The sequence below is a fragment of the Musa acuminata genome, chromosome BXJ1-6 (assembly GCF_036884655.1).
Source record: "Musa acuminata AAA Group cultivar baxijiao chromosome BXJ1-6, Cavendish_Baxijiao_AAA, whole genome shotgun sequence".
Taxonomy (NCBI): domain Eukaryota; kingdom Viridiplantae; phylum Streptophyta; class Magnoliopsida; order Zingiberales; family Musaceae; genus Musa; species Musa acuminata.
In genome coordinates, this window is record NC_088332.1 from 277,829 (window position 1) to 292,321 (window position 14,493).

The 14,493-nt window shown below is 37.9% G+C and overlaps 1 protein-coding gene and 1 pseudogene across 1 annotated transcript; both read right to left on the reverse strand.

Moving 5' to 3' along the window:
* Positions 1 to 5,804: 5,804 nt before the first annotated feature.
* On the reverse strand, positions 5,805 to 9,336 carry LOC103970991 (RING-H2 finger protein ATL13-like). Its single transcript, XM_065185660.1, has 2 exons — positions 7,302 to 9,336; positions 5,805 to 6,363 (listed from the first exon to the last, which is right to left on the reverse strand). The coding sequence occupies exons 1-2, from the start codon at positions 8,712 to 8,714 to the stop codon at positions 6,301 to 6,303; spliced, it is 1,476 nt and encodes a 491-aa protein (XP_065041732.1). The 5' UTR covers positions 8,715 to 9,336; the 3' UTR covers positions 5,805 to 6,300.
* A 3,512-nt stretch (positions 9,337 to 12,848) lies between these two features.
* Positions 12,849 to 14,489, reverse strand: LOC135675479 (UDP-glucuronate 4-epimerase 1-like; annotated as a pseudogene).
* Positions 14,490 to 14,493: the final 4 nt, after the last annotated feature.

Consider the following 14,493-nt stretch of genomic DNA (forward strand, 5'->3'; position numbering starts at 1 on the left):
GATCATTTTAAGTATTTTATCTATAAACCTAGTAGTAGAAATGGAGATCATATTATGTTCATTTTTTTTTAGATTGTGTCATCTTCATGTTCTTAAGAGAATACTTGTTTGTCATATATTAGATATTCCTAACATTCCTAAATGTCAATATGGATAATATTCCCAGTTAAATTTAGTTCGAGCGATGTTATTTTGACTTTTGGGGTTCCTAATTATTGGTGAGAATCAAAATATGTCGAGTATAAAAAGAAAGAAAAAGAAATTAAAAGATTATATAAGATACTTGGAAGATTGTGAACTTGGCCATCTTATGACCCTAAGCATGGAGGATTGTTCATTTGAATCAATTGATAATCCATTATTTTTCCTAATGCATTCTAGGACACCAAAGGGGTAAGGCCTCCTCTATTGGCAATCCATAGATAAAATATACAACTTATATTTCTTTAAGAAGAGAAAATTACCTAAAGAATTTTGGGATAATAAAGTTCAACCGAAAGCCTAATGATGCCCCATGTTGTTTAATAATGTGATATCGTCTTGGTAATTTAATTAATATTGTTGTGAATTGTTTCCATATGTTTGGTTTGTGATTGAATATGTGTTACTATTATGATTCATTATATGTGGTTGTGATGGTTTTCACTGGTGCGTGAATTTAGGTTGTTTTATTTTTTAAATAAGGTGCTTTGAGTTGAATGTAACGCGAATATAACTCAACTAATTTTCCTTAAACTTATCTAAATTTCTCTATAACTATACTAATATGGCTCTAATAAGTTTAGTATCACTTTTCCTATGTGACTAATTGTCTAAATAGATTGCTTTTGGTTGAATCTATTATCATGTAACTTAAGTGTCATCGGAGTATAACGTAAGTATAACTCAATAAATTTTTACCAAATTTATCGAAACTTTTCTCTAACTATCCACATATAATTTTAGGATGTTTAATATCACTTTTTTTATTATTTTATTTTAGGATGATTAATTATCCTAATAGGCGACTTATGTTTTAACTCGAGTATAACTCAAGAAAATTTCATCAAACCTAACCACACTTCTCTATAACTATCCTAATATGATTATAGTATATTTAGTATCAATTTTTTTAATTTTTCTAATTTTAGGGTCATTAGTTGTCTTTTATAAATATCATACTATGATTAATCATCCGAATAGGGGATTTATGTTTTGAATCTAAGTGTAACTTAAGAAATTTTCATCAAACCTAACCAAATTTTTGTATAACTATCCTAATATAATTCTAATATGTTTAGTATTTTTTTATTTTCTTTGATGTTTAGAATTATATAATTCTACTATGTTTAGTATTTTTTTATTTTCCAATATAAGTTTTGAAAATGTATGGATCAAAATATTAAATATAATTAATTATATAAGATAATTTGTAATTGACCCTAGTAGAGTATATGTGTAGAGAGGGATAAAGAGAAAAACCATTCATTTCAGATGGATATAAATGAAACTTGGCTGAGAAATGAATTAATTTTAATAATCGATATGTCAGGAAAAATAATTAAGATAAAATAAAATGAAAATATCAGGTGGTGTAGATTAAAGGTGTAGTATATCGACTAAAGGACACGTGTGGCAAGAGCGGTGCTCGGCGAGAGGGCGAGAGTGGATAAGATCCGGGTGGGACCGACCGCATCTTTCACCACTGGTGCACGATTGTGGAGTAGAAATCTTACTGTGTGACACAGATTTCGTGTGTACATGTTATAATTTCTCAATGAAAATAAATAAAAGGCTATTTTTCATATTTAATTTGTTTTCATTATTACTGCCTTGTATATTAAGTAACAAAAAGATATAAAATAGGATAGATACATTAGGTTTGCAGATTACTGCAACGCGGAAAAGATCATATTTAGTTAGATTAATTGTTAATAGGATAGGCACTGTGGGTATAGAAGTCATTCCCAATTCATTCATAAATTCCATGCAATCTTTAAATAAAACAGGTTTTCTAATTCTTATGTTCCATATTAACAAGCAATATTTTTTTTTGTATATCAGGTTTGAGTTTACGAATGAATGAATGAGCGTTTTGTATATCATTTAGTGTAATGTTTTTTTTATTTTTTTAAACTTACCATATGATTCTTGTTTAATCACGAAAAAGGTGATATATTTTTTATACATTCACCCTTTTTTTTTCCCAGAAAATTTTGAATAAGTTTTCAGATTAAGTTATAATGAGCATAGTAAATTGGACCAACAATTGTAACAATCCCCTTGATTTTAAGAGAGATATGATGTATTTATAGAAATAAAATCTAACTTTCTAGTTGAATGTCTAATTATAATCCTAGTGCTCCAAGCAATTTAAATCTAATTACCAACCATTTACACGAAAGATCTTGATAGAAGATAAGATTTTTTCTGAGGAAATCTCTCTATTCTGTTGAGGGAAATCTTTTCTCCTAATTTGTATAAATAGGAGAGGGAACATGTTAATGTATTGAAGTATTTTTATTTCTTTAATAAAGTTTCTTCTCTTCTTCAATAAAGCTTCTTATATTCTATTATTCTTTATCTTCTATTTTTTTCTTCGTATCTCATATCACTCTTAGAAATCTAATGCTACTTATTGAGTCAAGATATTTGGACTCTATTGCCAAATGTTATCCGTTAGAAGTCGTGTCATATAATGGAGTTGATCACCACTAAGAGATTGTGCAGTCCTTCTTGTCTCGTCTCATCTCGACGATCTTGAAGTTGCCAAAGAATATGCTTACCTTGTAGCTGATGAGTACACACATAAATAAGAGAGAGAGAGTGTGTGTTTGAACTTTGGTTCACATATTCAGGTGTTGATCATCGTGTACAATTTTGGATTACAAAATTTATTTTGACCTTTTCTTCTCCATTTCTGTGAAAATTATATAGTTTGACAAAGATATACATATAGTTTGAGAAATGATAACTACTCATATAGTATTAAAATATAAATTAATAGACTTAAGTATGTAAACAAATATGAAGGATAACAAATTACAAAGGTTATTTTTAAATTTTATCTGCATCTGGTTATAATATATATAGTATATATGAATAAATATTGATGAATTGAAGTTAAGTCTGTTGATTACCCACATCCAAATCCAAGAAACTAACAGTAGAAAAAAGTACAAATCAAAATGATCATGTCTGCCACCTACGTGTGTCTAATTGATGCCTAACCATTGGATTAAATATAGATGATGATATGACTCATTTTGGATCAATTGAGAATCCAGACTTGCACCCCAATCAACAATATCCTGAGAAAATATTATTTAGGGTATCTCTTATTTCAAGAATATTTTTCTTACTTTTTTTTTCTGTAAATAAGAGTTGTTCTAAATTTATGACTTTATTTTTAACCTCACATAAGATCTTGGAACTGACTTAACCATTAGAATGTATTAAATAATAATAATAATAATAATAATAATAATAATAATAATAATAATAATAATAATAATAAAATCAAAACCAAATACAGGCAAAGTATATCTAAAATCACACCAAGATATATATAACATGATAAAACTCTTAATTGGTAGATAGAAATATTAACGAACAAACTAAAAAACATTTACAGTAAAAGTTGAGAGTATAAACTTCTCACTAAGGATAAACAAGATATATTCTCTCTTATAATAAAATAAACAGTGCAAGAGAAACTCATAAATGGAAGAAATGAGAAACCAAATGAAATAGAATAATAATTCTTCCTCTTCTCACTTCTCTTTTTTTTTTTCCCCCTCAAGAGTATATCTCTCTTGATGTACTTAGCAAGGCTTCTTTGATACTTAAATGAATAGAAAGTTCAAAGATCAATTTTTTTATGTAAAGAGTTCAAGGTGTTCAAAGATCATTGTGCCCTCCTTTCGTGGGCTTTGAGTTTGGTATTAACATGCAATATTTTTTTTAGATTTAATATTGATTAGATATGCTTGTATGGTGGCACATCTTGACTAATTGATCTTAGTTAATGTCATGTCATCACTTGGCCGAAGGGGCCTTCGTAGCTAACTATTATGTCGAACCATGACATATTATTTTTATAATGGTTGGATGTCATATATGCTACTTGGTGTCATATCATCATCACTCGCTTATTCGATACAATCATTGACTTGGAAACTCATTTGTGCTGTGAGGTTTATTTGATTTGAAGTATAATGTTTGATTCCAGACCTTAATTATTTCTTTCTTTCTTTTTTTTTATGTGTAAATAGTAAGTGGTGAGACTGAGATTCAATCCTCCGAACATGATATCAAATAAAATAAGTAGGTTTGCCTTAAACATGACTATCATTATTTTCATCTAAAGCTAGTTAAGTGGTACTTCATATGCTTTTATCTTAGGCATATGTATTGTACAAAGGGATTTCCAATTATATAGTTGAAGAGTTATCGGGTTCTATACTTCCACCAATTGTGTCAGTAATTGGTTGATCATTGGCATGATGGACTTGGATTTTACCACGACACTGACATATATTCTAGTTGAGGTATAATAGAAACTCTCAAATATAGTTAAGGAGACATTGGTTTCTATGCTTCTACTAGTTGTGTCAATTGTGGGAGATTGAAGATAGCAGTCTGTATGTATCATCTCGGTAAGAGTTTCGACCTATTGGGTGAGGCCAAGGAAGGTTTTAGTCTATGTGGTAATTTAAGTTATATTTCTTATTCGAAAAGTAATTTCATAACAATTGAAGACTCACCTATGGTGGTGAGTTTGAGATTGATTGTTGCAACAAAATCTAAGTCGAGAGAGGTGTCTCTTCGTATAATTATTTTAGATTTAGTTCTTCCATAATATTTTTTTGAAGGGCATTCTTTTAATGCCAATCTAATACTATTGATCTTGATTATCAACCTAGCATAACGCAACTCATCTTTTGAATATTATTGTTAGTGGAAGAGAAAAAAAATTCTTCTTAACAGGAGACCTTCTTGAGAGGAGACTCTTCGATGGTCAAGCCAATACTTGTTCATTTCAAATGTATCTAGTGAGTTTGTAATTGAAACATGCTTGAAAAGCCACTTCATAATATAATGTTTGTTATACAACTCAAAGATCAAATGCTTTAATAAGGAAATATTCTCCTTGGATATCATGCTAATATGATATATCTAGTTGGTGCATGATTTACTTGTTCCCATGTCAAATCTTAATTAGCTAAAAATAATGATCATAATCTCCTTGAATCTTATAATAAATTTAAAGATAATTTTCCACTATTGAAATTCTTTTGAATGATTTCAACTTTTCATACGTGATCTTAAACTATTATTTTTGTTTTCTTTTGAGAGCCATTCTATTATTTATTTTGTTTCTTTACTGAACCTATAATAGCCGTGATGTGTGTAGTACACTTTGCACCTTTTACAATGTAGTTCAAATTTTGCGCTCAGGCTTTGTTTAGAATTAAGTTGCTAAGTGTATTAAGGTCAAGTTTATTGTTCGAGGCATAAATTTATCTCAAGAGATCAGATCTGGATTCCTTTTTTTTCTTTGTGAAGGTGGAAATCAGCTGCCTTGAGTTCAAATTTTATATTTTGATTATGTTTATGTCTTAATGTAAATAATATTTTAATCTTTTTTATTCAGATATTTTGCTAGAATGTAGTTTGGGTGTGTGTAAACTTTTTCATTCCTATTGAGTTCAAGTTGCATTTTGATTTATATCTTCTTCTTGCAAGTGCAATTCTCAGGCATCTTAAATCTCAAAATTGCCTATTATTCTCATCGAATAAAGAACAAGAAAGTCTGTCAGCAATTGAAAAAGACTGAGAGGAATGGATACGAAGGAGAGAGAAGACACAAGTTGGCTACAAGAACATGAGGTAGGAGAAGGTAGGGTCTGGTGTTGAGGGATTAAAGGGCATACTGTACTCACCACCACCACCACCACCACCACCATAACCCCACATCTCCTGTGACCCTCCACAAGTATAATTGTCAAAGCAGTTGCCATTAAAGAAGGGCTCCAACCTCAGCCACTAATAAATGGATGAAAGACCCAACACATCACAGTTGTGCCAAGTGCATTAACTCCGAGGCATGTGACAAACCACCCTCAGATTGCAACCTCTGCTACCTCAGCAGATTTATGATGGTGTGAGATGAACAAACCCCACAAGGAAACAGTTTGAATTTTGAAAAGGCCACTAGCTATGTGGATCTCTTCTGCATCACATGAGCACACAATGATGGATTCCTTTGTTTCACCATAAGGTGAAGAAGGTTTGTGTTTCATGAGCTCCTCCACTTTCTTAGCTCTTGATGAGAAAGGGATTAATTGAGAGGAAACTATTGCGTCTTCTTTTGGTTTTCCTCTTCGAATGTAAGATGTAAATGAGAAACAAAAACTGTTAAGCATTAATAGAAGCATATTTAAACATGAATTGAGGCTCCTAACTTGTGAATAAAAACTTGGGCAGCACATCGATTGCCCTCACAATCATTCTGGCTCCTTTTTCAAGTTAACACAATCACAATCACAATCACAATCACAATGCTTTGTTCGAAGATCCCTTTAAATCTAAGAAACTTAATCTTAACTAGCAACTGTTCATCCTAATGTTTGAAGGGATTTATATATCCCTCATCAAATCAATAATATTGTTTGATCTTTGTATACTCCAGTCAACGATGACATGGATCTTATCTGTCTTACCAAGGAATATTACTGATATTTATATGATAATATCTAGAAATCAAAATGTTTCAAAAGAAAAAAAAAAAAAAAAAGTAGATAAAAAGTGATCAAATCTTTTTTAGTTTGCATCGGTTTGCACAGAGCTAGAAAAAAAATTATGAACTATGGAATTAATAGTAGATTGGTCCAGATTTTGATAACTCTCAAACCAGTTTGCTTACATTAGTCTAATATGTCCAATAATATTGTTGAAAATATCATCTTAATTTTGTGGCTTTCAATTATAATTAATTGATCAACTCATGCATTCAATGAAACCATGATAATCTATTAAAATGAAGCGATTATAACATCAGAGCAAACAAAAAAAGGCTAATTTTCTTTTAAAATCAAACTGATAAACCATTTCTACTTATCAATACATACCAGTTTTAGCCTGTGGTGAGAACATATACATGAGAATTCATCAATTTCATTAAGGAACATGCAAGTGGAAAATTTCTGATCTATAACCAAATGATCTTTAACTTCTGTTTCTTGATCTATTTTTCTGGAATGTAAGAATGTTAAGCAAAAAACTATCATATATTGTTGATATTAGAGTTGATTACCAACCTTGTTCTGCCTTCCTACCAGCCAAAGCAACGTTCTTGCAAACGAGGGTGCCTCATCAGCCGGAGATCGTACTCTATTGGAGCTTCCTACCTCCGCATCCAGATCTACTTCACTTGAGCTCTTCTCCCATGTCGAAACGTTGAATTCAGATGCAGTAGCAGCAGGGCTGGCACGGCTCTTCAGCTTTGATTCATCGGTCATCACCGCCCGATGCAATGGCAACCGGAAAGATAATGCTCGCCGGGAAGAGTCATCGGCCATGGGCTTCTCTTTCTTGGACCGAAGCCATATCTTGGAGACTGAGAAGCTTTCTTTCTTATGCTGATTGCGGCTAATACTAGCATTACCACCACCATCTCTGAACTCGGCAGCTCTTAGTGCATCCAGTCCTTTAAATGCCTCCCTTTTTGAATGGTAATCACATTCCGAGATTGCATCCCGGTGCCCGGGCCTGTGGACGATTGGTTTCTTTGGTGGCTTAATGGGAACCTGAAGCAAGGACCTCTCATCCATCACATACTCATAGGAACCCATGGAGAAGCACCTCCTCTGGTCCAGAGTACTGTTTGCAGTGCTACTGCCTTCACCAACAGCTCCATCACCATCCACACTCCTAAACTTGCCGAGCTTGACAGGTACTACCTCTGTTTCATCAGCCTCTGAGGCTGCCACTACCGAGCGAGCTTCTTCCTTTGCAGTGATCTCCACTGGCTTTTGTGAAGTATCATTGATAGAAGTCCCAGGGCCATCATCATCTCCATGACAAACAAGACCAGTATTAGAGAAGGAGTCCCCCCTCTCAGAAACACTCTCCCTTGAACTCTCACTCCCAGACTCAAGAACAAGGAGTAAGGGGCTACAACTGGTTGGAGGAGAGAAGTCAGGGAGGAGGTTTCTTCTGCAGAGGGGGCAGGTGGAGTGGGACAAGAGCCAAGTATCTATACACTCTACATGGAAGGCATGGCTGCACTTTGGGAGCAGCCTGAGCTTGTCATCAGCCTCAAACTCACAGAGGCACACAGCACAGTCAAATGGGTCCTTGAGGCCGATGATGGCTTTGTAGGGAAAGACTGGGAGGGTGTCTATGAAGGACTGGTCGACCCCTGCATCATGGAGATGGAACAACTGCTGCAACTGTCCCTGGAGTGCTGTCGAGTTCTCTGTGGCTTCTGGTTCCCTGTTGATGGGTCTCAGGAGGTATCTCACAAGTAGGTGGAGCAGCCCAGAGATGAAGAAGATGATTGCAAGTATGATAATTATCAGGAGAATACTAGGACTGATCCTATTCTCGATATTAACAACAGGAGGAGGTGGAGGGGGTGATGGTGGTGGTGGGAGGACTGCTAATGGGAGTGAAAGAGGATATGGAGAAGAAGATATCCCCCTGATGCTTTCATGAAACACCCAGTCCATGCTTCGTTAAGGCATACGAAGTGGGAAACATGAGAGAGAGAGAGAGAGAGAGAGAGAGAGAGAAAGGGAGAGAAGAGACTCACCAGGATCACCACTGTCTCTGAGTTCCAGACTCTCTTAGAATTGCTGCTGGAGTGAGCATTCTTTTGATCTCTGCAGGTGGTAGGAGAAGCAAATTTTCAGGTCAATTTGAGGAAGATGGGGAGATGGGATCCTTAATGGCTGGAGAAATTAATGGGGTGCCAGGCAAATGAATTGATTGCATTGAAGAGAGGAGGTGAAGATGAGATCAGTACAACAGAGAAACCAGCTGGGTGAATGGAATTGGTCAATTGGGTGGAGTTTTGTACATGTAAAAAGTCCTGATATATGAATGAGTAGGTACCTTCTCCTAACCCTTCCATTGACCCTTCCACAAACTTATGGAGCAGTCTCAATGCCTAGAACAAGGTTTGTCTCAGATTTAACTACTTGTCATTTACTTGCAAAGTGCTGCATACTTCCACCATTCGAGGTGAGTTGCATGCTGCTGCCCTTTTGTCTTTTCTCATAGATGGTACAGAGCTTGCCAAAGGAGAGCATGGAATTGTGGAACTGTCTTTGTCTTTGTCTTCTCTTGCTGATGCATCTAAGATTGCTGTAGTGGGATAGAGTGGGGAAGCCATGGACTCTTCTGTGTTTGTAGAGGTGAGGACTTGGGAATGTGGAGCCCAACAATGGGACATGGTTGGTGGTGATTAGTGGCTCTGAGTGGGAGATGGAATTGGATATTGGGATCAACAGCTACACACCACATAGCATGTGGCAATTGACATCTTGTCTTGGAATTCCTCATCTTTAGCTCATGACACTGGATCACTCCTCTGCCTGCCATATTATTTCTAAGAGACAGATTTCAGAGCTTAGAAAAAAAAAAAAAAAAAACACACCAAAGTGTTCAAACAAATTTCAAAATTTTGTTTGAAATTTATTCAGGCCACTACTTCTACTGTTTCCAAATTGTAAATTAAGCTATATGGTTTGCAAATTCAGAAGTACAAACATTGATACAATGATAATTGCTCTTTTGCGATTCCGAAGATCCATGTTCGAATTTCGAAAACAACCTCTGAATAAATATAGATGTAAACATGCAATCCTTTTACACTCATTTCCAAGCAATAAAATACATGAAAATGATGGATACAGTGACAGATAAACTTATGGTGTTCAATGAATCCACAAAAGCTCAGTTTTGTGATGCTCAAAACTCCACAAGAACCCGGATGGGTTGGACCTTTTGTAATTTGTGAAGTTAAGGATTTTATGTCACCTAGGACTTGTGTTCTTGCAACAAAACTCTCATGGGAGAATTTGGTCCTTCATGAGGAAAAGGATAGCACTGCTCGTCTCCTGTTTTCTTCAACACCACAAGAGAAACCTACCTTTTTTAACAACTACTGTATCATATTAGCATCAAGAAGAAGGTTACATCAAGAATAGTTTACACTTCTTTTTCTTTAGAGTAATGTTTAGAAGACAAGATACAATCATCTAAATTGATTTGGACATGTTCTAGAGAAACCTACAGGTTATATAGTTAGATAAAATGAGATAATTAATATCAGTAGTATGAAAAAGGTACAGAAAGACATAAAGAAACCTAATTAGAACTCAATGATGGAAAAGAAAACAGATAACTGATCTCAAATAGTTGTTACTGTTGTTGTTGTTGTTATTGTCTTGTTTTATGCTTCTTTGATGACACTGAGGTTCTTCTGTGTACAAAATAACTATTTAGATGGTGCAAGAAGAAATGGAATATGCTCTTAAGTTCTTACATGCATGTAATGCTTGATAAAATACATTACAAAGTACAATAATTGTTCCTAATAATCTAATAGATTAGCAGAAAGGTCAATGCTTAGTAGCTTATTATATCTTGAATGACGAAAGCATTGACTGCAATTGGAACTCTCTCTTCGTTTGTCCAAATTGATTAAGTTAGATAATGTGTCCTAACCAAGCCAAGCATTTCAAAAGGCTTTGATCATCTAAAATTAAAAATTATATGAGCCAGGACAATCAAAGATCTACCCAATAACACTTCATATGAGCTGGCATTATATCACAATTTCCCAAAGGTTACAGTTTCTAGACAAGGTTGAAATTTTTGACCAAAGATTTTCAAACTGATTTTTCATCAGGCTTTTCTTGATTGATGCCCCTTTTTCTTTTTCTCCATCAGTGGCCTCATTTTTCCTATATCCTAAAAATGTTCCTGATACAATAGACTAAAAGATATCCATCCTTTGTATTGAAGTGATCCATAGGGTGAATCATGTTTTTGAATACGATTATAACATCTTTGACATCTTCATAACACTAATTATAGGGTTACAATGTTTCTGCTATCTCTATTTGACTCCTTTGTATAACAGTAATTAATTATTTGACGCCATTTGGATATGAAAAATACCTTTAAGCAAACAAATACAATAATATTAGGGGGAAGAAAAGGCAAAATTAAAGACATTTTTCATATTAAAATCTTTAAAAGACTATATTCCTCAATTCATGCAAATCTCCCACAACAAGTACACGCATAAATCGCATTCACATGAATTAATGGAACTGTTAGAACAAGATGAGGACGCCATACATGAAATAAAATAATCATTTCAAAGGATAAATTTTGGCTCTTTTTAGGAGATAAGTTTTTGAAACAAAGACTGATTCATCCGCAGGATGCACGTGTAAGATCAAAAGCCGTAGTGCAAATCATGCTATGCCATCGACGACAGCTTTTAAGAGACATAGCGACTAGGAATCGAAACCAAACCGCCACCAAAACACTCCGAGATAGGAACATTGGAGACATTGACGAGAAAGCTCAGCCCAAGACATCGATTAGGAACAAATAAGAAGCCCTAGAACCATCAGTAATGGTTGAAATGAAAGCAAAAAATAGATTTTGATTGCTCTTTGATATGGTACTCATCAACAATGCCCGATTAAGAGAAGAACAAAATCACTTATTAGTGCTTGAACTGACGTTGAGAGAGGGAGAGGGAGAGAAGAATCGATGGATCCGATTACCTCCGCCATCGGAAGACCCCCAAGCGAGACAGGGAGAGAACGAAAGCTCTTCGAATGCAATTCCGCGAAACGGCGGGCGGTTACACAGCGGACGTAACTAAATAGGAGATCAGGTCCATTGTGAGATGGAAACAATCTATCAAGCGTCAGAACGAATATTATAGCAATTGATGATAAGAAAAAGAGGCCCGTTATATAGGTCCTATGTGTAACTCGGGCCTTAAATGGGCCATGGAGCGTAGAAGATCAATTAATAAATCAAGGTTAAGCTTCAGGACTTATTTCAAGTGGAGCTTAAACTTCCAATCAATGATGGTTAAATAATTTTCGCAATTGGCGATTTATTATAAATTTTATCGGGCCCTTTTTTAGCTAAATCATGTAACGTACTTATAGATCAGTTAGTCCGGTAAGATCATTTAGTCTAGTAAAGACTAATTTAATCCACTTAACTTGGTATGTTCAAAAAAGTAAAAGAGGCAACATAAATAAATAATTTTTCACGACTTTTACAGCTGGATATAACGAGGCGATGCGGCAAGACACGTCGATGAGGCACGAGTACCGTCCGATTCCTAAACGAGAGGCCATGCGGCCCATCGCTGCCGTCCATCACAGTGAACTCCACCGGGATCTTCGTAGGGATTCGAGGGAATAAACTCATCCGACGCACCATCAGAATGATACTCAACCATCACGGACACTGTTCCCCACCAGGTTGGTGACTCGCGAATAACAAGTGGGCCCCAAGGAGCAAACAGAAAACAGAGAGGTTATCTGGGGTGACGATCGACGGGTGCCGAGTTGTTTCGATGACAAAAGCCTCGCACAACGCCAATAAAACCAAGATTCGGCCGGTATTTATGAGAACGCCACTGTGAGTCCCGATCGGCTCCGCCGCCTAGTAGCGGAAATGGAGATCCAGTGGTGGATTCGCTGCCAAATTTAGAAAAGCGCCTGTTGGATGATTGCCGACGACCCAAAATTTCCCGCCGCCGAGAACAGCGAGTGACGCTTCGAAGAAGAGAACAAGTAAATGATCCTTCTTTACGAGCTCAAAAAAAGAATAGAATTCGAGTGTGATTGATTATTCATCATCAACCGAGAATAAATGGATCTAAAAATAAAAAACGAAGGAAAAGAGGGATTTTTAAGAGCTCTTGGATGCTTTGGTCGCTGCTGATGAAGCTAAGCTGCCACTAGCGGGGTTGTAGCCGTAGTAGGAGAGGTACCACTTGACGAATCGCTTTAGGCCGGTCTCGAGGTTGGTGGCGGGACTGTAGCCGAGCTCGGCACGAGTTGTACTGATATTGGCGTGAGTGAAGGGAACGTCCCCATTGGCCGGCATCTCCACCACGTTCCGCATTGCCTTCACCTTGAGGTGGCGCTCCAGGATGCGCACCAGCGTCGGCACCGTCACCGGCGAGGTGTTGCCCAGGTTGTAGATGTGGTACTGCGCCGGGCCCCGCTTCTGGCCGCCGCTCCCGGTGCTTTTCTGTGCGGTATCGAGGGAGGCGACGCAGCCCTTGACGACGTCATCGATGTAGGTGAAGTCGCGGGCGAGGTCGATGTGGTTCTTGCCGCGGTAGACGGTGATGGGCTTCCTGGAGGATGTTGCGGTTGAAGGAGAAGTAGGCCATGTCGGGGCGTCCCCATGGCCCGTAGACGGTGAAGAAGCGGAGCCCCGTGATGGAGAAGCCGTAGATGTAATTGTAGGTGTGGGTGATCTCCTCGCCGGCCTTCTTCGTGGCCGCGTAGAGGGAGGCCGGGCGATCGGTGCGGTCCGACTCCGAGAAGGGCACCCCCTTGTTGAGACCGTACACCGAGGACGACGACGCCCACCCGACTGCCGGATGCGGGTCCACGGACTTGCACTCCTCGAGCAGGGCGACGAGCCCCGCGATGTTGCTGCCGACGTACGATGACGGGTTCTCGATGGCGTAGCGCACCCCGGCCTGGGCTGCGAGGTGCATCACGTGGGTGAAGGGCACAACGTCGAAGAGCCTGGCGAGCAGGCGGGCGTCGTTGATGTCCCCCTCCACCACGAGCACGCCATGGGAGGCCAGCAGCGCCTTGCGGGCCTTCTTCAGCGACGGGTCGTAGTAGCTGTTGAAGTTGTCAAGCCCGACGACGCCATCGCCGCGCTTGCGGAGGGCGAGGGAAACGTGCGTCCCGACGAAGCCTGCGGAGCCAGTGACGAGCACGGAGATGGCGCCGGGGCGGCGCGGGGTGGCGGAGGCCCGGATCTGTTTCTCCAAGCGCATCCCACCCCACGACGCACGGAAGTAGCTGGCGAAGCTCTCGAAGCTGAGGTAAGAGGCACTGAGCGCGATCAAGAACAGTGCCCAAAGGAACATGGTGCCGGTCGACGCGAAGCATCTGTGGAACTGGCGATTGATCGTGTGCGAACGCTCGATCTTCCCTTTCCCGGGCGTCGACGGAAGCAACTCATCTTCCATCAATCCCATCTTCTTCTTCTTCTCCTCCTCCTCCTCTGCTATCTTGCGATCGATCAATGGCGACGGCGTGGATCGATGTGGCAGGGCAGCGAGACGAGAGTTACATGGGTGTCTGAGGAAATGCCTGTCGCTGCACCTGTTAAGAAGGGGTGAGAGGAAAGAGGAAGATATAAATAAAAGGGAAGAAAGGAGATGAGATAAGCAACTCCGCCGCCTGGATTTAAAAGAAACTCTATAATTAA